Source organism: Rhinopithecus roxellana, chromosome 4 (assembly GCF_007565055.1).
Source record: "Rhinopithecus roxellana isolate Shanxi Qingling chromosome 4, ASM756505v1, whole genome shotgun sequence".
NCBI lineage: Eukaryota > Metazoa > Chordata > Mammalia > Primates > Cercopithecidae > Rhinopithecus > Rhinopithecus roxellana.
The window spans coordinates 164,730,957-164,757,053 of NC_044552.1; the positions used below are offsets into that span (position 1 = coordinate 164,730,957).

General features: G+C 38.1%; 1 protein-coding gene across 1 annotated transcript in view; it reads right to left on the bottom strand.

Annotated features, from left to right (window-relative positions):
* ROS1 (ROS proto-oncogene 1, receptor tyrosine kinase) overlaps window positions 1–26,097 on the bottom strand; it is a 138,438-nt gene that overhangs the window by 90,167 nt on the left and 22,174 nt on the right. The window contains 10 exon segments of the mRNA XM_030928976.1: window positions 3,764–3,955; window positions 6,133–6,311; window positions 7,345–7,455; window positions 8,233–8,487; window positions 9,803–10,299; window positions 17,725–17,822; window positions 18,676–18,860; window positions 19,127–19,249; window positions 20,715–20,791; window positions 21,423–21,624. Of these exon segments, the coding sequence (XP_030784836.1) occupies window positions 3,764–3,955; window positions 6,133–6,311; window positions 7,345–7,455; window positions 8,233–8,487; window positions 9,803–10,299; window positions 17,725–17,822; window positions 18,676–18,860; window positions 19,127–19,249; window positions 20,715–20,791; window positions 21,423–21,624 (1,919 nt within the window).

Genomic DNA, 26,097 nt, shown 5'->3' on the forward strand with positions numbered 1-26,097 from the left:
AGTGAATTTTGTTGTTGTTTAAACCTGTTGTTATCAAACATAGCTGCATATTAGAATGATCTGTGGAGTTTTAAAAAAATCTCAATTCCCAGGCTGCACTCTATTAAATTATGATCTCTGGGGATGGAACCTAGGCTCCAGTATGCTTTATAACTTCACAGGTGATTCCAACATGGCAACAATGGTTCAAACCATTTTGAATTGTATTTTCTATCAATTGCAACCCAAAACATTCTGATACACTTTAAAAAGATCATACACAAAGGATGTTTGTGTGTTAAAATTGAATAGTAATGTGTATATAAAGCCCTATTTCCAGATGACATATGAGAACCACTTCTTACTATTCTTTGCTTTCTTGTTGCAATGTATATCTTAAGTTTACATCCAGTTGACGAGGTGAGGCCTGAAGAAAGGCTGCTTTTCCTATGGCATAGAATCCAAAGATCCTGTTTTTGCTATTTTTGGCTTTCCAAAGATAGTTACTATCCAAAGATCTATCCAAAGATCCTGTTTTTGCTTTCTTTGGCTTTACAAATATTTTCTAAATAGGCTAAGATTGCCAGTAGCCTGATCTCAGAGCAGTGGAATCTCCCTGTAACATACCTAGAGGTTGTGAGGTATCCCCAGTAGAATTAAAGTTGATGACTATATCTTTAGCAAGATACAGCAGCATTTAAACAAAAATGATGAGCCAGTGAAAGATGTGAAAAGACTACAATAATAAGGTATCCAAGAGGTAAAAATTCTTCCTGAAAAGTTACCCTTCTACAAAGAAACAGTTACAACGTACGCGACGGCAAAAACCCTTCAGTTGTCATATAAATCACAGCCTTCTATCTTCAGGAAAATTCAACCAACTTATTCTCCAGAAGGTAAAAATGTATTCTGGCAATTCCCAGCCTTTTAGGAATTGAATCAAGTCCTTGCTCCATGCTAAGAGAGATTTATTGATTTTTTTTTTTTTTTTTTTTTTCAGTTAAAGAGAAATCAGGTTAACCTTGTTTGGTTATTTACAATGAGATGTACTAGAGTTTCTACATTACAAATTAAGTCTATTTTATCTATTTTAAGAAGGAGATTCTACAATTTTTTGCTGGAATACAACAAACTATTTAAACTCTAAGTAAAATTCAGGTGCTAGGTCATCATCCCATTCCTCCGCGCAGTCAGCATCTTCATATTTAAACAGTCAGAGGGTACTCCATACCTTGTATATAAACCTCTCTGATCTAAACTAAAACCTTTATGTTAAATTTTAATTCTATGGTAAAATGTACCATATGCTGTGAGTTGAGCTCATCAGATGTGGCAAAAGGTATCTTTTTACCTTAGAAGAATCTCTTACTTTGTTCATTCTTTTTTTATCACACAAATAATTGGGCCTTTCTATAAATAATTGCCTGACTGTATTTCATTATATCTGCTGATTGCAAAATATATCATTACTGCATAATAAACCTGTACATGACATAAATGAACAAGAGAGAGATGAAGAGCTTTGCTGGATGCAAAATGTGTTGCCTTCAGAGCATCCACTGGCACTCATGGAGTCAGATAGATTAGACATCAAACCACGGAACCAGAACACAGATTTGCAAAAGCAACAACAGCACTTGACAACCTGGGAGAGGATTTGGAGAGGAGTGTTTTTTTTAATTTCCATTCTTTTGCTATATATATATTTAATTTCAATAGCTTTTGGGGTACAGGTAGTTTTTGGTTACATGGAAGAATTATACAGCTGTAAAGGCTGAGATTTTAGTGCACCAGTCACCTGAGTAGTGTGAAAATGTACCCAATATGTAGGGTATTTTTATCCCCCACCCAACTTCCACCCTCCCTCCTTCCGAGTCTCCAGAGTCTATTATATTACTCTGTATGCTTTTGCATACCCGTGGCTTAGCTCCCACTTATAAGTGAGAACATACAGTATTTGGTTTGCCATTCCTGAGTTACTTTACTTAGAATAATGGTCTCCAGCTCCATCCAAGTTGCTGGAAAATACATTATTTCCTTCCTTTTTTTTATGGCTGAGTGTATTCCATGGTGTATTTACACCACATTTTCTTTATCCACTAATCAGTTGATGGGCACTTAGGTTGGTTCCCTGTCTTTGCAATTGCAAATTGTGCTGCCATAAACATACGTGTGCAGGTGTCTTTTTGATATAATGACTTCTTTTCCTTTGGGGAGATACCCTGTAGTGGGACTGCTGGATCGAATGATAGAAATATTATTAGTTCTTTAAGAAATCTCTGCACTGTTTTCCATAGATGTTGTATTAATTTACATTCCCATCTGCAGTGTGTAAGTATTTGGAGGGGGGATTTAAAGAGGGGTAAGAAGGATGAACTTCCCCCAAACATGCTGAGATGACTCACTCACTTATGGGAAAGTCCCTAAGGTCACACCAGAGCTTTTTCCTGGCTGGTGAGAGTACTCAAACAACCATATCAGAACACTGGGAAGATTACTGACAAAGTCTCTGAGCTGGAGAAGTTACTCTTGAGATAATATTATCAATATGTTTTTACAAAAATGAAAATGCTTTTCCCTAACAATTATATTTTTTGAAAAACAAAATGCTTTCTTTGTATTCAGACTCAAGTGACTCCAAAATAGAATTAAGGGACCTTTTTATTATTTGACAAGAATGATTAATCTTTGGATATGGTACATAAATTTCCATCTCTTTTAAATGCTTGTGTTATAATCCATGTAATGCAAATCAGATCTCTTTAAATATCCCAGGAATTATGGCCCATATATGTTATTGGAATTGGAGATCAAGTGACTCAACTATTAGTTCATATATATACATATATTTTTTAAATGATCTGGTATTCTGTATTATGTATATTTTATCTCTGCAGAAAAAAATGACTTAAAATAAGAAATCTTAAGGGATGTATTAGGTAGAAATAGTGTGAATAATGTATTTATTCTTAATGCATTTCTGCAATTTTCAAGTTTTCTATAGTTGAAATATGTCACCATTATGATCAGAAAAAATTAAAATTTAGAAACTTAGATGGATACCTGGTGGGTAGCTAAACAGATTCAACAAAAATGGGTATTGCTGTAGAAGCTAAGGAAGTAAAAGTAACATTTGCTTTAGAAACATTCCTGTATCTGGCATATTTTGCAGGCCGTGTAATAATAATAAGAGCGTAACTACTGAGCATTTACTTTGTACCTGGAACTATTCCCACTCCTTCTCATGAATAATCTCATATAATCTTTATTTTTAAAAACCTAGGAGGTAGAATAATAGTTAATAGTCCCATTTTTCAGATAAGGAAAGAAACATGGAGAAGTCAAATAATTTGCCTAGTTTTTAGAAACAGTTTTTAGAACAGTCAGTACCCAAAACTGATTTAAAATAGTAAAATGCCTAATCACCACCTGATTCAAAGCTTCTAAAATATTCAACAGAAGTCCTTAAGACTATAAAAACAGTTATAAATTAAAATGCTTTTAAGTTGGGTTCACTCAAAATAAAGCAACTAAAAAAAATCTCCATAGTGCATTTGAACTTATATAATCACTTATGACCATCACATAAGGCTTTCAATTATGACCACCAAATAAGGCTTTTTTTTTTTTCAAATAACAGAAATCTTGGTTAAATCAAGATCTTACCAAAACAGTATTTCCTTTAGAAGTCTGCTTTAAGTACTCACAATAAGCGAGAGACAGTATTCTCATAAATATAGAGCTATTTAGTATTACTAAATGATCAGATCTTTTAATTTGTCACCTTTTTCCCAGAAAACCAAGGCTGTGCCTGTAGTATAAGGGAACTTTCCCCATTTAGTCTGGTGCTTTCCACTGAATAGAGTGTGGTCCAGTAGAGATATCCACCAACTGAATCCACCACCATGTCATTCACCAATAGCTTCACGTGGGTAACAATATCTGTGTGTCCTGTCAACACAGACTGCCTTTGTATCTAAAAAACATAATTGCATGGCCAGTTAATGGTTTTCAAATGACACTATTATTTCTGAATAGTTTAGTGCAATCATTAATAAATTGCTTGATTAATCCATTCATTCATTCAACCACAAATAGTGATTGGCACTATGTGCTGGGTAGTGTGATAAGCCTTGGAAACATAGCAACAAGCAAACAGACATGGCATCTGCCCTCACAGGGCTTATCTGTTTTCATGCCTCCAAAGAGAAGGGAAATAAATTTATTTTGCATAAAATAGCTGCTTTTCCTAATTATACATCCAGACAATGTGAACACTGCTGGATAGGAATATATTTGATTATATGTAAAAAAAGATGCATATGTTCTTATAAATGATGACATCTCCACTTGCTCCTCTCTATCAGTATAGTTCCCTAATATTTCATGATTGAGTATCAATAATGTACCAGGCGCTGTACTTTTTTATCTTTAAAATATAAACTCTTCTAATCCTCACATTAAGCTTATGAAGGATTTCTATTCCCTACTTTTTCACAGGTAAAGTGGGTTAAAGTTAAACAATTTGTCCTGAAGTTAAACCCTTTTGTAAGAGATAGAGAAAATACTTAAAACTGGTTTTTATGTCCACTCTTCCATTTCCTTTTTCAAAAGTATTTTTAAACTAACCCATTTGAGGGAGTGTTTTCTGACTAACCCCACTCAATTTCATTCTGCTTGCACATCTTTGACAGTTATGAATTCAGATTGTACCATATTGCTTTGTCTCTAAATACATTGCTTCATATGCTTCTTTATTTCATATACGTATTTTATCTCATCAGAAGAGCAGGGACAACTGATGATGGCTGCACAACACTGGACACACAAAAAAAAATCTCTGAATTTCTACACAATAAAAGAATGAATTTCGTGTTATGTGAATTATATCACAACAAAGCTGTTTTTTTAAAGAGCATGGACATGTCGGCTATTTATTTTATATTCCCTATTTGCCTTCTTTCAAGGATTTCAACACATTGGTAGTAGGTAAATGATTGCTGGACAAATAAATGAATGGACAGCAGGCACTGTCCTGATGAAAAACGATTTCAATATCATATTTCTTGATCTGTCAGGCCAATGTTCTTGTCATTAATCATCATCTTTCTCTTCAAAATATATCACTCCACAGGTGTGCTGGATGTCTTTATTTTGCCTCGAGGTCTAATCTCCAACCTTCTCCACCCTACTCTGTGCTCCCATAGGCCAACATCTATGGACTTTATCTGCTAGGTTAATGGGTTGTGTCTGGCTTCTGGTGAGGTTCAGCCAATGGAAGCACTGGCAGATCAGAGGACAGGAGGAAGGAGGGGTTGGGGTTCTTATTCCCTTAGCTGGCTCCTTGCCAGATCATACATCTTGATAGTGGCCAGCTTGTGTGCCTAAAGTCACAGTCCATATCAGCTACTCTCCTACAGCTACAGCCCTCACCAGGTTCTTCCACTTCTTCCCCTTGCCTCTTCACACCTAGACTTACATCTTCCCACACTTGTAAACCGTGAAGATGCTTCACAATCTTTTGTTTATTTTCTGTAGCCCTGTGTACATCTTTGAAAATTGTCTCTTTATTTAGTTTCCTTGAATCATGCCTTTGGAGCATGCCATGTTCCTGCCAAGACACCAATGCTCAGGTGAGCATTTCCATGTATTTAGTTTAAACTATTATTGGGGAAAAAAAATAACTAATTCAACAAATAGTGATAAATTTAATTTATACAAAAACACATTTTAAAAGTGAGATGGGGCTGGGTGCGGTGGCTCATGCCTGTAATCCCAGCACTTTGGGAGGCTGAGGCAGGCAGATCTCTTGAGGTCAGGAGCTCGAGACCAGCCTGGCCAACATGGTGAAACCCCATCTCCGCTGAAAACACAAGAACTAGCCAGGCATGGTGGCGTGTGCCTGTAATCCCAGTTACTTGGGAGGCGGAGGCCAAGATCACGCCACTGCACTCCAGCCTGGGAAGCAGGGTGAAACTGAGTCTTAAAAAAAGAAAAAAAAAATTTAAGTGAGTTTGTTTAAAGATAAACATTAAATAAATAATAGCATAGGTGGTACACAAGTATTTTTTTAAAAACATGAAATAGGTGTGCCAGTCACAGAAGTGGGTAAGTATTGTTCTAGATCATCCAGAATGCCATGCTTTAACTCACCACATATGTCTTTCCAGCCCAGTAGAGAAAGTGACCCAGCCACTCAAAAGCTAAAGCTCCTGCTCCTGCAATGCTGGGTAGGTGATAATTCTCTGAGATATCCGTCCCATTCAGCAGCCACACAAAAACGTCACCTTTTGTGTCACTGTAGTAGAGGCTGTTGTTATACCAATCCATGTCTCAAAATAAAGTGAATGATTAGCAGTTATTTTTCATACATACCAACAAAAACATAATGAGTCAACAAATCACATCTGCACCTCAACATAATTTTAAAGAACACACTGACACATAATCACTAGAACTTGATCTGTCAAGAATATTTCAATGTTTCCCAAAATCTTAACCCCTGGAACTAGAGAGAACAGTGGATACACAACGAGCATCTCCTCTTTGCCAAACATTGTCCCAAGCACTTTACAGATCTCACTTAGTTCCTAAAACAAAGATATGAAGTAGGAAGTATTCCCATTTTTGAGATGGTTAACCTGAGAGACGGTTAACCTGAGACAAGGTGAGATCATGCCTGAGGGCTCACAGATACATCAAGAGGAAGCCCAGACTCAGCCAATGCCAAAGTAGCATTCTCTCCATTGGTGCTACATTACCTACATCTGGCTCCTATGTTGGTCAGAAATGCTGTTGTACTTTTAATGGCCACATAAATCAATAAACAATTAGATAACTATAGAAGATGTCATCTTCAGGCAAGATCACTGTTATAACACCCCAGAATGAAGACTTTTCTTCCTTCTAATGCCTTCCAGGCAAATTACCCATTCATTACTTAATAATTCTCTTTGTCAACCAATTATTGCTTATACCTTATTTAGAACTCTATGCAGCAGTTTCTGCTCCTGTCTTATAGCAAACGCATAGTAAATTATTTAAGTATAACTGCCTTAGTGGAACAAGATAGGCTGTTAATGTGAGATGACATTGGTAGATTAATGCATGAGCATTATATCAAAGCCATCCTGGTAGGCATAAAACTAGAAACAACCTCACATTTTGTGACTTAATAAATAGCATTCCTGTGTGAGAACTGACATTTTCTTAACAGAATCACCGGCAGTAGAGTTGAGTCAATATTTTTTCCTTTCACTATTGACCTAATACCAAAATAGCCTATTCTTTTGATTTATTGAATGACGTGGGAAGCCTTATGAGTAGAAATCTGTCATTCAAGTGAATAGGGGACTTGGTGTTTACCTGACACATTTCCTATATCAGAGGATAAGAACTCTCCTGGGCCAAAGCTATTTAATGGTTTACTCCAAAGCCCATCTTCTTTCACAGCCATGATAAATGGTGGTTCACTAGCTGTTTAGTAAAAAAGAAATTAAAGGAAACACGAGGGAAAACAAACTCTTTAAAGGTATCTTATATACTTATATCTATGTCTTATATCTTACGATTTTCTTTATAAAGTAAAAGAATGTCAACACTTTGAAAAGTTCTATAAAAGGATGAGTAATTGTTATCTGTGTAACAAGAATGATCCCATTAAACACACTTTCTGATTTTCATATAAATGTTTGAAATGTGAAGAAAAACGCATGGTGAGATTGCCTCTATGACAGTGTCTTAATCATTGCAGAATTATTTTTGAGGGGGCTTTGACTACTGTTTGTCGTGGTCTCATTCAGAGCACCCAGAAGAGATTGTGATAACAATAGTCATATAAATGGTATAGTCATTCTTCCATGTCTTTTCAGCCAAGAGGATGCAATTCAGCATAATTCACAGCCCCTCAACTTCTCTCAGCTAGACCCTCAGAGTTCAGGAATGCCACTGCTTAATATACCATGAGAAAGAAGAAACCTATAAAGAATCAATTATAGTGTTTCCTTAAAAATATCTTGGAAAGTTTAAAATGGCAGGTTAGAAACACTAATTAAATATCACACGGTGCTTTATTTGCTTTCCTAATCTCAGAAAATAAATACAAACTCAATATGTGTTTACTCAAACACATACTCAAGAGGTCAGTACACCCTCAGTCTCATTTCTTTACATTCAAGGCAAGGAAATTTAAAGGACACTCAGCTAGTCCTCTTTTTGTGAGAGCCACTCCCTAAATCCAGAACATTTTCTCACCTGGCACCAGGGTAGTACCCACTGAGGGCTCTGACCAGGGGCCTGGCCTCTTTGGAGAACTTGCTCTCACAGAAACCTTGTATTTCGTAGCACTCTGCAGCTCAGGTACATTCAGCATGGTTCCACTTATGTTCGAGAAAATATGAGTGACTTCAGGAGGGTCTTGGGTGGATACTTTCACCTCATAGGTCCAGTTCTGCCAGGCAGAAGGGCCTAATTCAAAGGGTTCAATAATATCACCGGTCAGAATGACATCTGCAAGGGTAAACCAAGGATTCTCAATAAATTCACCTACAGCCTCATCTCAAATGGGAGAGCAATTGGGCAGTAATATCCGCTACCCCGATAATCACCAGGGATAATTTGTTGATGAGGCTAGGACAGTATTCATTCCTCATGCCACTCATTTGGCTGCATTGAAGTAGACAGCATTCCCGACAAATGGGACTGTCCTTCAGTCAAAGCTACATGCTTGCTGCATATAATTGCCAGAGAGGTTCTCTACAACAATAACAGATATAATCAGGCTCTTGATAAAAAATGCTCAATGATGAATCTCTAATGTAATTACCACTGTTTGTATAGTACCTTCCTCCAAGAAGCCCAATCAATAAAAAAAAAAAATTACCTATTCATTTTCAGCCATCTTTGAGACACGCAGCAAACAGACATAATTAACTTTGTTCTAAAGTAAAAAACAGCCAATGTTTTCTAGATACTTACTATTGCCTAGGGGACCAGGGGTTGGCAAACTCCACTCACAGGCCAAACCTGGCCCACTGTTTCTGTAAATAAAGTTGTAACGGAACACAGCCACAGTTACTCATTCACATATTATCTATGGCTGTCTTCACACTACAATGGCAGAGTTGAGTAGCTATGACAGGGACCATCTGACCCACAAAGTAAATAAAAATATTCACTATCTGGTTCTTCCTTTACAGAAAAAGTTTGCTGAGCTCTGTGCTAGATACTGTTCTAAGTGCCCTACTTATGTATTTTAATTTTATCTGTACGACAGTTCCATTAAAAGATATAATAAATATTCCCCTTTTCCAGGTGTGGAAATTGAGGCACAGAGTGGTTTAGTAACTTGCCCAGGGTCATTCTGTATTTGAATCCATGCAGGCTGACTCCAGAGCCCACCTGCTTATCCATCCACATACTACCTCTCTCCAGAGATGGAGATTCGAGTTCAGAGAGTTTTAGGGAATTGCTGAAATTCATGCAAGCTTTCGACGGCACAAAAAATCTCAAACCAAGTATTCTATCTCCCTGGCTAATTGTTCTGAATAGAATGTCAATGCCTGGATCTTAGCAGACACTCAATAAATGTTCAAATTATTCTATTGGGGTATACATGAGAAGTATAGAGATTATCCTACTGTAAAACTAATAAACGTAGGACAAATGTATAATTTTTTTTTTTTTTTTTTAGCTAAGTAGTTGCTTCTGGTTGATGACTGAATAGCCACATGGGGTTCTCAAAATTGAATCACAACATCAAGCAGTTCAAACTTTCCTCTTATTCCAGCAAGGCCAGTAACCACCCTGGGGACAGAGCACTCACTGGCTCCTATGGCAAGGGCAGGAGGCTTCCATTGAACAAAAGCCTGGTGAGAGCCAAACAGCACCGAAAGTTCCTGCGGGCGGCCTGGCAGAGGGTGCAGCTGGGAGGACGAGCCAAAGATGACCAAGTTACCAAACCCAAATTCTTCTATGTGACTCAGGTCACATCCCACGATGAACTCATTAAAAGACAAAGCATCCTGTTGGAAAATGACCTTGCCATCTGTGACAAGAAAGTCATTGTTTTCACAAGCAAAACTTTTCACATCAGCAAAGGGGATGCGAGGTAGGATGAGACGGGAAGCAGAGCCATCCAGAAATGTTGACATGAAGACTTGGGCAGTGTCATTGAAGTAAATGATTCGCTTGGATTGTGGCTTGATTGCAAAGTCCTTTAACGTGCAACTCTCCACAATACGCACAGCTTCTGCACATTGGCCAGATGGCACAGGAAGGTCTGCTCTATAAATGCCATCTCTCAGGAGGTAAAAGACATACCTGACATAGGAACAAAAGAAACCTCATGAGATTCAGTCCAAACGTGGATAAGTAACCTCCTCAGCTAATTGCTTTATTCTGTTGCACAATCAGTATGTATCTCTGATGTTGCTAAGTACAGGGTTTTCCAAGGTGCAGAAAGGTAATTTCCTAAGCTATACTCTATTCATTTAAGTTACAGGTTGGAACATTAGAAAATTTCAGCCTCGCTTGTAATGCTTAGTCTCTTAATTATTATAAGTGACTTTTTTAAGAAATCAAAAATTTCAAAAACAGGAAGGGTCTTTTATTTTTTTGAGACAAGGTATTACTCTGTCACCCAGGCTAGAGTTCAGTGACACACTCACAGCTCACTGCAGCCTCAACCACCTGGGTTCAAGTGATCCTCCCACACCTCAGTCTCCCACATAGCTGGGGCCACAGGTGTGCCACATTACACAAAAAAACAATAATTTTTGTATTTTTTGCAGAGACAGGGTATCACCATGTTGCCCAGGCTAGTCCTGAACTCCTGGGCTCAAGTGATCTGCACACCCTGACTTCCCAAAGTGCTAGGATTACAGGTATGAGCCACCAAGCCTGGCCAGGAAGGGTTTTTCAACATTTTAAAGGAAAACATACTATATAGAAACCACATGGCTAAATATGGTAATTACTATCAAACATTTTCCTCCAAAAAACACACATCCTTAAGTCTAATTTTATCAGTAAATTTTCTCATGCATTCTGAGTGATAAATGGAAGAAAGTAAAACATTTAAACCATTTTTAATTGTACAGTTACCATTTTGCTGTAACTATCTAGCATGGCTACTTTGCATTTGCAGTGGACTAATTTTTTTTTTTTTTTTTTTTTTTTTTTTTTTTTGAGACGGAGTCTCGCTCTGTCGCCCAGGCTGGAGTGCAGTGGCCGGATCTCAGCTCACTACAAGCTCTGCCTCCCAGGTTCACGCCATTCTCCTGCCTCAGCCTCCCGAGTGGCTAGGACTACAGGCGCCCGCCACCTCACCCGGCTAGTTTTTTATATTTTTTAGTAGAGACGGGGTTTCACCGTGTTCGCCAGGATGATCTCGATCTCCTGACCTCGTGATCTGCCCGTCTCGGCCTCCCAAAGTGCTGGGATTACAGGCTTGAGCCACCGCGCCCGGCCTATTTTTTTAATCTACAATTGATTCAGGCAATAGAGCTACCATTTTATAAACCACAAAGATATACTCCATACATGACTGAAGCAGGACAATCCAGCAACCAGGAGAAAGAAGCCAATGGAAGAATTAGAGAAGCACATCCAATTTATTTATTTATTTATTTATTATACTTTAAGTTCCAGGGAACATGTGCACAATGTGCAGGTTTGTTACATATGTATGCATGTGCCATGTTGGTGTGCTGCACCCATTAACTCGTCATTTACATTAGGTATATCTCCTAATGTTATCCCTCCCCCTTCCCCTCATTCCACGACAGACCCCGGTGTGTGATGTTTCCTACCCTGTGTCCAGGTGTTCTCATTGCTCAGTTCCCACCTATAAGTGAGAACATATGGTGTTTGGTTTTCTGTTCTTGCGATAGTTTGCTGAGAATGATGGTTTCCAGCTTCATCCATGTCCCTACAAAGGACATTAACTCATCCTTTTTTATGGCTGCATAGTATTCCTTGGTGCATATGTGCCACATTTTCTTAATCCAGTCTATCATTGATGGACATTTGGGTTGGTTCCAAGTCTTTGCTATTGTGAATAGTGCCCCAATAAACATACGTATGCATGTGTCTTTATAGCAGCATGATTTATAACCCTTTGGGTATATACCCAGTAGTGGGATGGCTGGGTCAAATGGTATTTCTAGTTCTAGATCCTTGAGGAATCGCCACACTGTTTTCCACAATTGGTTGAACTAGTTTACAGTCCCACCAACAGTGTAAAAGTGTTCCTATTTCTCCACATCCTCTCCAACACCTGTTGTTTCCTGACTTTTTAATGATTGCCATTCTAACTGGTGTGAGATGGTATCTCATTGTGGTTTTGATTTGCATTTCTCTGATGGCCAGTGATGATGAGCATTTTTTCATATGTCTGTTGGCTGCATAAATGTCTTCTTTTGAGAAGTGTCTGTTCATATCCTTTGCCCACTTTTTGATGGGATTGTTTTTTTCTTGTAAATTTGTTTGAGTTCTTTGTAGATTCTGGATATTAGCCCTTTGTCAGATGGGTAAATTGCAAAAATTTTCTCCCATTCTGTAGGTTGTCTGTTCACTCTGATGGTAGTTTCTTTTGCTGTGCAGAAGCTCTTAAGTTAAATTAGATCCCATTTGTCAATTTTGGCTTTTGTTGCCATTGCTTTTGGTGTTTTAAACATGAAGTCCTTGCCCATGCCTGTGGCCTTAATGGTATTGCCTAGGTTTTCTTCTAGGGTTTTTATGGTTTTAGGTCTAATATTTAAGTCTTTAATCCATCTTAAATTAATTTTTGTATAAGGTGTAAGGAAGGGATCCTGTTTCAGCTTTCTACATATGGCTAGCCAGTTTTCCCAGCACCATTTATTAAATAGGGAATCCTTTCCCCATTTCTTGTTTTTCTCAGGTTTGTCAAAGATCAGATGGTTGTAGACGTGTGGTATTATTTCTGAGGGCTCTGTTCTGTTCCATTGGTCTATATCTCTGTTTTGGTACTAGTACCATGCTGGTTTGGTTACTGTAGCCTTGTAGTATAGTTTGAAGTCAGGTAGCGTGATGCCTCCAGCTTTGTTCTTTTGGCTTAGGATTGTCTTGGCAATGTGGGCTCTTTTTTGGTTCCATATGAACTTTGAAGTAGTTTTTTCCAAATCTGTGAAGAAAGTCATTGGTAGCTTGATGGGGATGGTATTGAATCTATAAATTACTTTGGGCAGTATGGCCAGTTTCACAATATTGATTCTTCCTATCATGAGCATGGAATGTTCTTGCATTTGTTTGTGTCCTCTTTCATTTCATTGAGCAGTGGTTTGTAATTCTCTTTGAAGAAGTCCTTCACATTCCTTGTAAGTTGGGTTCCTAGGTATTTTATTCTCTTTGAAGCAATTGTGAATGGGAGTTCACTCATGATTTGGCTTTCTGTTTGTCTGTTATTGGTGTATAAGAATGCTTGTGATTTTTGCACATTGATTTTGTATCCTGAGATTTTGCTAAAGTTGCTTATCAGCTTAAGGAGATTTTGGGTTGAGATGATGGGGTTTTCTAAATATACAATCATGTTGTCTGCAAACAGGGACAATTTGACTTCTTCTTTTCCTAATTGAATACACTTTATTTCTTTCCCCTGCCTGATTGCCCTGGTCAGAATTTCCAACACTATGTTGAATGGGAGTGGTGAGAGAGGGCATCCCTGTCTTGTGTCAGTTTTCAAAGGGAATGCTTCCAGTTTTTGCCCATTCAGTACGATATTGGCTGTGGGTTTGTCATAAATAGCTCTTATTATTTTGAAGTACATCCCATCAACACCTAATTTATTGAGAGTTTTTAGCATGAAAGGCTGTTGAATTTTGTCAAAGGCCTTTTCTGCATCTATTGAGATAATCGTGCGGTTTTTGTCTTTGGTTCTGTTTATATGCTGGATTACATTTATTGATTTGGGTATGTTGAACCAGCCTTGCATCCCAGGGATGAAGCCCACTTGATCATGGTGGATAAGCTTTTTGATGTGCTGCTGGATTCGGTTTGCCAGTATTTTATTGAGGACTTTTGCATCGATGTTCATCAGGGATACTGATCTAAAATTCTCTTTTTTTGTTGTGTCTCTGCCAGGCTTTGGTATCAGGATGATGTTGGCCTCATAAAATGAGTTAGGGAGGATTTCCTCTTTTTCTACTGATTGGAATAGTTTCAGAAGGAATAGTACCAGCTCCTCCTTGTACCTCTGGTAGAATTCGGTTGTGAATCCATCTAGTCTTGGACTTTTTTGGGTTGGTAGGCTATTATTGCCTCAATTTCAGAGTCTGTTATTGGTGTACTCAGGGATTCAACTTCTTCCTGGTTTAGTCTTGGGAGGATGTATGTGTCCAGGAATTTATCCATTTCTTCTAGATTCTCTAGTTGATTTGCATACAGGTGTTTATAGTATTCTCTGACAGTAGTTTGTATTTCTGTGGGATCGATGGTGATATCCCCTTTATCATTTTTTATTGCTTCTATTTGAGTCTTCTCTTTTCTTCTTTATTAGTCTCACTAGCGATCTATCAATTTTGTTGATCTTTTCAAAAACCAACTCCTGGATTCATTGATTTTTTGAAGGGTTTTTTGTGTCTCTATCTCCTTCAGTTCTCCTCTGATCTTAGTTATTTCTTGCCTTCTGCTAGCTTTTGCATGTGTTTGCTCTTGCTTCTCTAATTCTTTTAACTGCGATGTTAGGGTGTCCACTTTAGATCTTTCCTGCTTTCTCTGGTGGGCATTTAGTGCTATAAATTTCCCTCTACACACTGCTTTAAATGTGTCCCAGAGATTCTGGTACGTTATGTCTTTGTTCTCATTGGATTCAAAGAACATCTTTATTTCTGCCTTCATTTCGTTATGTACCCAGTAGTTATTCAGGAGCAGGTTGTTCAGTTTCCATGTATTTGAGCGGTTTTGAGTGAGTTTCTTAATCCTGAGTTCTAGTTTGATTGCACTGTGGTCTCACAGACAGTTTGTTATAATTTCTGTTCTTTTATATTTGCTGAGGAGAAGCACACCCAGTTTAAAATCAAACCTCACAGTAACGAGGCAGTTTATCTTAATAATGAAAAAGAAAATATACTGCCAAAATATTTCATTGACAATGAAATACGTAAATAAACTTTTAACTAAAATATAAAACCATTAATGTGGAGGTAGCTAATTTACAATTTGTGATTATGGAGAAAGGTGCTAACAGAAGTATACTTTGATAAATTCTTCTTATCCCAACCCCAAGAACGGGCAACATTCCAACCTCTCATCACAACTGTCAAATCATTTTTCTTGTCCTTATTTAGTTCTGCTCTGATTTGCCTTGATGACTATTCCAAATCTTCATCAATTTTCTCAAAACTCCTATGCTAGAATAATATCCTGAGATAGAAGCTCCCTTTCGAGATATGAAGTTATGTTCTTCCTTGAGGACGGATTGTAGCAAGTAAAAAGCAAAAACAGCTTGGCTCTTAATTTTCTGCTTTTGCTTCCCAAATTCAAAATTGTTAATGGAATTTAGAGGGATTTCAGAGTAGATAAAAGGAAAAACATATATGGTAAAGATTACAATTATTATATTGAAGCAGGAAGAGAAAGAAAAATAGAAAGAAAGTGAAGAGATCTGGTGCATGGGAAAGGAGGACAGAGTGAGGAGGAGAAGCTGGGGTGGAAGAAGATGGGGAACTGGTGGTAGGAAGAAGAGCAGAGGTTTTACAGTAAGTTTGAAGTCAATGAGAAGACAATTCAGCAATACAAAAAGAAAATATTTCTTTTTTTTTTTTTTTTTTTTTTTTGAGACGGAGTCTTGCTCTGTCGCCCAGGCTGGAGTGCAGTGGCGCCGTCTCGACTCACTGCAAGCTCCATCTCCTGGGTTCACGCTATTCTCCTGCCTCAGCCTCCTGAGTAGCTGAGACTACAGGTGACTGCCAACACGCCTGGCTAATTTTTTGTATTTTTAGTAGAGACGGGGTTTCACCATGTTAGCCAGGATGGTCTCGATCTCCTAACCTCGTGATCTGCCTGCCTCGGCCTCCCAAAGTGCTGAGATTATAGGCATGAGCCACGGCGCCCGGCGAAAATATGTCTAATACCAGGACAATACACTGTTTCACACATCTGATGTCCTTTAGGACTACTACACACAAACTATTGCTGAAAATTACATGCTGATTTTTATAGAAACTCTCCTATCATGGTATAGAGAGATGGTTAGAAGACAGGCCCTGGAGCTAGAAGTCCTGGAGCAAGGTTTCTTATTCCAGGGCCTGTCTGGTTCCACCGGTTCCATCGCAAAACAGCTGTATAATCTTGGACAATTACTAAATCAACCTGTGTTTCCCGTTCCTCATCTATAAAACTAGGATAATAAAAGTACTTATTTCATAGGCTGAATACAAATTAAGTGAATTATTGGACATAATACACTTAGAAACACACATTCAGTGTAAACACTAATTATCATTATCATTTCTAGTCACATTGCAAAATCTAAGCACAAATCCATTTTATCCTAATAGGAAAAGAAGAGCCACTGAAGACCTCACTGATCCCATTTCAATGATCAATTAGTGGATAAAGTTCATTATCCTCAGAATGAGTCATTTCGTGTAAGTGTCAACAACAAAGTTACATTTCATAGGACCGTAGACCTTTAGATATGAAAACAATAAGATCCAGAGAATCCTTGTCCTACATCACAAAGCGTTTTGATATATTCCATAATTCAGTAATTCATTCAAACCCAGAAGTTAAAATAAATCTTTAGTAAATTGTGAATGAATAGGAATAGAAAGCTTGATTTTAAAATCAATAATGAACAATCTTTTTTAAAAGAAGGTTTTGTTTGTGAAAAACATGTTACAAGCTGTACTTTTGTTTTCATTCAAAGTGAAAGCAACTTTATTCCTACAGGAGAGAAAAAAGTTTAATCTTACAAACATGGGCTTTGCCTACTGGTTACTGATCTGTTATTATCTGGTCATATCTGAGAAATAATAACTCCAAAATAACTTTCTATGTGTTTATCTTTCATATTCACGTATATCTGGAGTTCACAAAATACATTCACAATCAATACCTCGTTTTGTCTTCAAAATAACCCAACTGGGTAAGTTTTATTACCTTCCCTATATGGATTGATAAACCAATGGTCATAGACATGATATTACTTGCTTGAGGTACTACTCCAATTTAACAGCAAGATTGCGGTACAATGTGTCCGTATCATTTGTGGGTAGGAGGCAGAGTTATCAGTTAGCTCCTGTCTCCTAAGGTGGAAGCTAGCAGCTTTCTTATTAAAGAGCCTCTTGTTAGATGTGAGAACCAGACCAGAGAAATGAACTAAAGTTGAATGGCTCAGCAAAAGGAACATGTGGAATGAAGGGGCTTTATCACAGGTAGTGTTGAAGCGGGCAGTGAGACTCTGAATTCCATGATAAAGAAGTGGCAAATCCAGGACTACAACCCAGGCCCCTGACTCCCAGACAGGACATCTTTCCCATATGTCCATATTTGGCTGTGAAGGAGAGAGGAATAACTACTTTAGAGGAGTTGATTTATGTTTGAAAAAAAATTCCCTCCTGGCTCTACAGAATGAAAACTTTGCCGGAATTTAATTAAATTTACCTAAAGTAAGATGCATAGATAGGCTCATCTGGTACTACAATGTTTCATTAGCAAGCAAGTTTCTCAAAGATTACTTATTGTTGATGGAAGAGAATCTATCTTTACAAGGCTAACACTTACCCATTGTATGAATCAGCCACAATTTTTCGAGGTGCACTAATAGAGGGTGGAGTAATTTCCTCGATGTTTGAGCAGTTCTCTAAATCACAGACACATACCTAAAAAAAATTAAAAATATACCGGTAGGATTAGCATCTGTCTATACAGCATTAAATTCAGCCAACAAGTATCCCTGAGCATCTGTTCTGTTGGAATTGTACTAAGCACTGAGCACTGACCAAGACACATGAACAAAAAAGCCCTTAAATGGCAGTTTTATATCCTATATCCTAATGAGTTTATATATTATTGACATCAATGCAATACAAGTGCCTATTTTCCTGACTTGTAGAGGCATTCGACTATTTTTAACATTTAAGCTATATCTAAGTTTATGAGCTTTCAACCATAGCAATGGCTGTTGCTTATTGTGATAAGCCTGTACCTTCCAAAGAAGTAGAATTTGAAACATGTCAAGACTGTGTCTTCATCAGGTCAAAATAATCCTTATGCAACAACAACAACAAAAATAAACAAACAAATAAAAAACCAAAAAAACGATCTTCCGAAAAGTTCAGTACTACTGTGTTTGTGGAGAACGACTAAATTTTCCTCTGGGTGTGATATAATTTTAAATGCTTGCAGCTAACTTTGATCATGACTGGCAGTCTTACCTAATAATAACACAGTTACCACCACTATCTTATGGAAGATGAATTATATTTAGTATAAACTCATGACTATAAAACAGTACAAATAAAGGTCATTTAATGCTACGTCAGGACTAGCACTAGGTGAAGTGTACACCCTCCTATAGGACAGATCTATGATTCATTGATAACCTAGTATCTAAGGTATAGAAAATACTTGAGTATTCATTGAATAAGAGGATTGTGTTTAGTATTAAATATACGAAGATATGCATATCAGTATCACTATCTATCACTATTTTCTTTAACTTCTCAGACTAACCAGTTCATCCATGATGAAATACATTCTTTGATAAAGCCAATCTACGGAGATAGAAGAAATTAATCCTGAACCTCTGTAAAAAATTTTCAGGTCAGATACATCAGACATGTTCACAGCCTTCTTCGCCCAAATGAGAGTTCCTTCAGAGAAATAAACAATTTGCTGGTGGACATCAACTGATATTCCTAGAAGAGTCATGCAAGTGCACATACATTATTATATAACAACCAGAAGAAAAAATTTATATTAATGAGAATTTATTTATTAATGCTTAATAAATTAAAATAGAAGTATTTTATTTAAAAAGAAAATATTCTTCTAAATTATTCTAATATATTAGGATATTAAGAGAATATGTTCTAGAAATATTCTATATTTTTCTTTTATTCTAGAAGTACTTCTTTTAGAATCTTTTTTTCACACAGAAATCATTTATCCTTGTCATACTGACCTGTAATATTATGGTATATAGCATCCAACCGAAGGCAATATGCTTCATCTACCAAATGTTTTAAAGATCTCTTTCTTAGAGAAGTTTTTCTGGATAAAAAGAGCCACTGTTCCTCTTCTTGACCTGAAAAAATCAACATGATTTGCAGACAGGCAGACCAACCACAGGTACACTAACACACACGAAAAAAGATCAATACTACCCTTCAAAGCAAGGGGACTAGTGCTCGAAAGAGGCTGGTCAAATTTTCTCTAAGAGCACGGAGAATTGCATCTATGGTATAATTCACATTATTCTATGATTGGAGGTAGGAAGTACAGTAACAATCAAATAGGATTTATGTTCATATGCCCCTAAATAACCCAGAATGACATCACATGATGTATCACTATCCTCAATAGCCTTGCCCCAGCTCAGCTCATTATTTTCAGCCATGAGAATTGACTTGGTGGAGGTGGTCCACCCCAGGCCTGAGTGGGTTATGCATAACACACACATATTGCCAGACACTGGTTGTCTCTGTGTTGTCTTCAGTATCTTTCCCTTTGGGACAGAAGAAAGGTCCTTAGAGGAATGACATTGGAAGGCTGCAGAACTCTGCTTGATGTCCTGTTCAAGAGGAGACTGATGCAAGGTGCATGGTGAACATTTTTAGGGTATTTAATGAATGTTATGCAATAATCACAGTAACAACAACCTTAACCCTGCTCTATATTTAACTCACCCTTTGGACATGCTTCTTACATAACAAAAATACCTCTCCTTTCCTAGAGTCTAGGAACAGCCAAAAAAACAAACACTGATGATAGATGACATTCAATACCCATTGGCATAGGCAAGTACAGATTAGAGTAAGGGGCAGTCAAGTCAGCAAATAAGGTTCTAGTAAAAATAGACAACAGGCTCCCAGAATTCTGAATCTTTGGATGTTCTCAAAAATCTTTTATTAGTTTCCCCTCAAATTCCCAGTACTTCTTAGAAAGATTTTCATTTGTTATTTTGCTCACACATATATCATACAGTAAGCATTCAGTCTCTTGAGGTAATCAATAAAACACCAAAGCCAAAAAGAAAAAGGGTGCTTACAAAATGATAACAAAACATACTTTGGCAGATTGAATACTTATATAGTAAAATGCAAATTATTAAAGTCCAGATATATTTAAAAACAAAGATACTGGAAAAACAATGTTTGACATATATTAAATAATTATATATAATCTAAAATAGGGATTAGGGCAGAAAAGTTATATGTATTCCTTAAGCATGTAAATGTGAGTCAGAAACACTAGTGATTTCAACTGAAACCAAAGATTTGAGGCCATTTTTTTAAAACCCTAAATTTTTTATTCTGATTTTCAATTCCCAAATTCTAATATTAAAACTTTCAATCTAACCACTTACTTTAATTCATCAAATACTTGAGTTCATTTAAAATTGAAAAGTTAACAAGTACCCAAAAGACAATATTCATTTGGGCAGAAGAGGTGGGTCTTGAGGTCTACCAGGTGACGCAGGGCCTCTGCCTCTGAAACCACCCTTGCCACCCTCATTCCTGTGTAGCTAAAGGAGCAAGCCTGAGCCATACCTGCTGAAGATGAAGTGGTAATACTAGATTGTGCTTCTGGACCCTCACCAACTTCATTTACTGCTGCAGTAGAAAACCTATTCCAAAAACAATTTGGAGAGACATGTTTCACATGGCATGGTGTGAACATTAGATAAAAATAGAAGGAGCAATAACGTTTCTATTTAAAGCATGATGTGGCAATGCATGAGTCTAGTTACATGGTGCCACTGCTCAGCACTAAAATGACCATCAATCACATCCTTGTTTGTATCCCCTAGAACAGTTCAGGGTCACAGAGGTCAAAAGCCAAACTCTACTATCTCCATGACCCCCATTCTTCTCTGAATTTAAAGAGGCCCTAGTAAATGCTAGAAAAGCTAACAGTAATAAAATAATTACCCTAATGGTTAATAAAAATACCTAAACAGAACTCTACCTCCTTACTTTTTTCATATTGGATTAAAAGAAAATTTGAAATTCATGGTGTTTATGACGTTTTTATTAGCCATATTTGTTAGTACCCTCTGAATATAATAGAAATACTTGAGAATGTTTCTGCTTAGGACGCTATAATCTAATAAGCATATAAGCTTGAGGAAAACCACAATGACTTCAACCCAACACTGTGGGTGTACAATTAAACTATTTGATAGCCATATTTCTTAAATAATTATCATGCCTGCAGCCATGCTGGTTACATTTTCCTCTGCATCACTTAATTCTTACCTGTAGATAGTATTTGGTAAAGTGGAGTAAAACTGGAAACTGGTTCTCTGTGTCCCTGCATCTAATTTTTGATTTTTGCTGATCAGCCTTAAGTTATAACCCAAAATAGGTCCACCTGGGAATTGAGGTGGATCCCAGCTGACTTCCACAGTGTCGGGACTGGAGCTCTCAATATTCCTAATCAAAGGTGCAGTTTCAGGAACTGGAAGAGATAATGGTGACATAGTGAGCAGAAAAATGTGCAAACGTGATGTTTTTAAAATAAGGTGGGAAAAAAAGTATTGTTTTTTTTTTTTAAACAATGGAAATGAAATAATTTTATTAATACTCAAAATATGTGATAGAGGAAAGGTGGTAAGATGTCTAAACCAGTTCGTTCCTTTCCCAAGAGGCTCTTTCAAATGTTACTTTCCTCACTTCTAATTAATGAAATAAAATTAAATATAGTGTATACGAATACAATAATAGTCCTTTAAAAGCTGTCATCAGGAATCTCTAGAGACTTAAATGAGTTGAAACATGGGATGGAACCAGTTTAGGAAGAAGAGGAGAGTCTGACCAAAACTGGAGTCAATGATCAATATGAGTTTAAATAAAAAGTCCATCCTGGGGCCTGTTCACTCATTTGAGTGGGGCAGCCTTGCTGGTTCCAGCTGGAGATGTAGGTTCAGATAAGCTGGAATTCAAACAGTTGGCTTCACTTCTGTTGGCATCAGCTCTAATGACCCAGAGTACACTTTCCTTACCCCGGCTCTCAGGTCCTGGAAATCCAGACTGACTGAGCTTCAGCACCCCCGCCCTGGCAAACGATTAAAGGAGCATACATGAAACGACTGAGCATTCACACACAGTCCCCAGCAGCTACTTAAGTGGAAAAAGAAAGGACAACAAATGATCTGGCAGCCTAGCTTCCATCTGTGTCTCTACCTGCTTTCAAACCAAACCCCCGAAACCGCGCTCTTTTATTTCCTCTTTCCATAGAAAGACACACTTAGAAGTTACTTTGCTCTTGAGTAGATTTCTCTCCCTCTGAACACTTTCGGCCAATGCTCTGCATCACCACTGACTTTTCAAAGCCCTTTTAATTGCTCTCTCAGCCTTTCTCGGATGCAATTCCTCTCTAACTCTCAGACTAATTTTCAGCAAACACAAGCATCATTGCATCACTCCTCGGCTCCACGTAGTCGGTCACTATGATAAACAGAGAAGAAATAAATTTCTCCCACTGAATTATAATATAATTGGAATGTCAAAATTTAAGTCATTACGGTCAATGCCCAAATGTGATCTTCTACTGTTGAAGCAAGTTAAATGTCACCTACATGGCAAGATGTGATCGTTGTCCAGGTCTTCTTCACCAAAAAAAAAAAAAAAAAAAAAAAAAAAAAAAAAAAAAAAAAAAAAACACACACACACACAAAAATCTTCCCTGAAATGCTGGTATCCCTTGCCTGACAATCATTCCTCTTTGTTAAGAAATTATTTTCTGAAAGGACCCAGTTAAAAGGCAATAGCACCATTTAGGCCGGGTGCGGTGGTTAACACCTGTAATCCCAGTACTTTGGGAGGCTGAGGTGGACCAATCGCTTGAGGCCAGGAGTTCGAGATCAGCCTAGCCTACATGGCAAAAATCCATCTCTACTAAAATTACAAAAATTAGCCAGGCATGTTGGTGCATGTCTGTAATCCCAGCTACTTGGGAGGCTGAGGCACAAGAATCACTTGAACCCAGGAGGCAGAAGTTGCAGTGAGCTGAGATCATGCCACTGCACTCCAACCTGGGTGACAGAGTGAGACCTTATCTAAAAAAAAGAAAAAAAAAAAGAGTCGAGTGCAGTGGCTCACGCCTGTAATCCCAGCACTTTGGGAGGCCAAGGTGGGCGGATCACGAGGTCAAGAGATCAAGACCGTCCTGGCTAACACAGTGAAACCCTGTCTCTACTAAAAATACAAAAAGTAGCTGGGCGTGGTGGCAGGCACCTGTAGTCCCAGCTACTCGGGAGGCTGAGGCAGGAGAATCACTAGAACCTGACAGGCAGAGGTTGCAGTGAGCTGAGATCGCGCTACTGCACTCCAGCCTGGGCGACAGCGAGACTCTGCCTAAAAAAAAAAAAAAAAAAAAAAAAAAGGCAATAGCACCATCTAAAATCATGTCATTCCCATAGCTAAAAGAGAATAGGACTATGAGGCAATTAACACAATACAGATAAGTTTCTAAGTTTTGATGTAGCTAGAAAAGTGAGAATCAGAAACATGAGATGCTATCCCTAAGGACACCCATATAGGGTCTAGAAGACACAGAGGATACGTGAGCTTGCTTATCCAGGAGAAAGGCCCAGAAATGGACAGCAAAAATTTGCTTTCATTATTTTGATTTGCCCAGCCAATGTCTCTGCATGGTATTTCTGTAGCACCAGAAAATGTCCCAGCACTGTTGGATAACATATGGCATTGCTTGGAACAAGGAAAAATTCATTCTACTCTGATCTGGAAAATTTCAAACATGGTCCTAGGCCAGTGTTTGATCTGAGGCTATAAATAAGAACAGTCAGAATAATTAGCAGAGGTGGCTGCACAAACCCTGAGATCTGACAAGCAAGGAGACAGCACTCATCAGGGAAGGGGAAAAATGCCCCAACCAACTTCATCAGCTGCTCAGCTCTGCTGAGGTCCAAGGCCTAGTTCAGCCTGAGGCTCTCTGCACATAGGCACATCTCCAGAGCTGAGGGTTAGGGCATCCAGCCTGGAGCATGTCTTCCTGGGTTGCCTCCGCTAACTCTGAGGGTGAGGGGACCAGACAACTCTCCCTCAGTGTCTGCCCCCGCATTTGCCTTCCCCTAAGGCTTCTAGGCTTGAATATTTTTCCTGGTATGGAAGTCACATCTTCAAAATAATGAGTCAGAGAATACCCCAATATATGTTGTTTTTAAAAAGCAGTTTTGATAAAATCTTAAAATAATACAGTAACCTCCCAGCTGGTCTCTACCTCTGTACTTTCAAATCTCTCTCATTCTCTCAAATCTATTCTATGTGCAGTTGCCAAAATTCTCTTTTTCAGAAGCATGTGAAGCAATTATTGCACTGCTTTAAAACCTTCCATAACTCCTAACTGTATTGTAAATAAAGTACACACTCCTTACCCAGGACATTTAAGATTCTTAGTAAGCTGGACCTAGTCAGCCTTCCCAATGTTATTCTCACTATTTTTCTTCCTGTATTGCAAGCTTCCAGCAGACAGAATACTGACTGTTTTCCCTCCATGCCTTAGAATCCAATGTTGGTGACCATGGTCCCATAGACACCTGAACCTGCCCTTTTCTCTCCTCCTCCCATAGACACCTGAACCTGCCCTTTTCTCTCCTCCTAACTCAACAAATGAGACTTCCTCCAGAGAGATTTCTTTGGTATTTCATTTCAGAAATAATATTTCCCTCCTCTAAACTTCCATGGGAATTTGCCAGTACCTTTTGTATGTGTTTAATAAAGCTTTACCTTATTGTGAGGTTAGTTAGGCATGTGCTTTACCTCTTCTACAAGAGAGTAAGCTTCTTAAAGTCAGTATCCATGCATCTATAGATATCCCATGAATATATTTTGAACAAGAGAACAATAACATTTATTTAGAGCTAGAATTCTATTAGAGCTAGAATTGTTCTAAGGATGTATTAGTATTCAGAGGACAGCAGCTCAGATAAAGTTATAGGATGATAGGGCAACATTCTGTACAAAGGGTGGGAAAATGAGGAAGCAGGAATCTAGCAGATAAAAAGCTTTTTGTTGCTTTCCAGAGATAATGTCACTGTGTCATACTCAATCACCTTCATTTCTGAAACACTTTCATCACTTGGCTTTGGGACACCACAAGCTCCCGGGTCTCTCCTTCTCTGTGTCTTTTGCTGTCCCTCCTCTTTTTCCTGGCCACCAAATATTAAGGGTCCTTGGGCTGACACATTGAACTCCTTTTTTTCAACCACATTCACTTTTAGCATGCTGCCTCCAGGCCCACTGCTTGAATCACATCTCTATGGTGGTAACTCCTAAACTGGTAGTTTGGATACCTTCGACTTACCTCCTGAGTTCCCAATCCTTCCATTTAATTGCTTCCTCAGTAACTCCACTTGGATATATAATAGACATCTCAAATTTTACATGGCTGAAACAGAACTGATGATTTTATCTAGGAAAGCCACTCCTCCTTTACCCTTGTCCCTGTCTCAGTAAATGATGACACTCAGGTGTTCAGACTGAAAGTCTAAGTTAGCAACCTCGATTTACCCTTCTTCCTCACCAAATCCATTCAGCAACCCCAACGGCTCAGTCTTCAAAATACATGACAAATCTTTCCCCATTTTCCCATCATCACCCTAGTCAGAGCCATCACCAAATCAAGCCTGACTTACTTGGCCTCCTAACAGCTCCCCCACTGGCCTTCCTTCCACCCTCCCAGTCTATTCTCCATGCATCAGCCATACTGAGAGTTTTAAAACTTGAACCAGTCCCTCCCCCTCCTTAGAACACTCCAAAGACATTCTGTTACACTTAGAATAAAATCTGTACTCCTTATCAGGGTCAGTATGGCCCTATGCGACCAAGCCTCTTGTCTACCTGTCAGATCCCACCTCCTACTTTAAAATCTATCATCATCCAATTTGGCCCTCATCAGAAATAATATTGA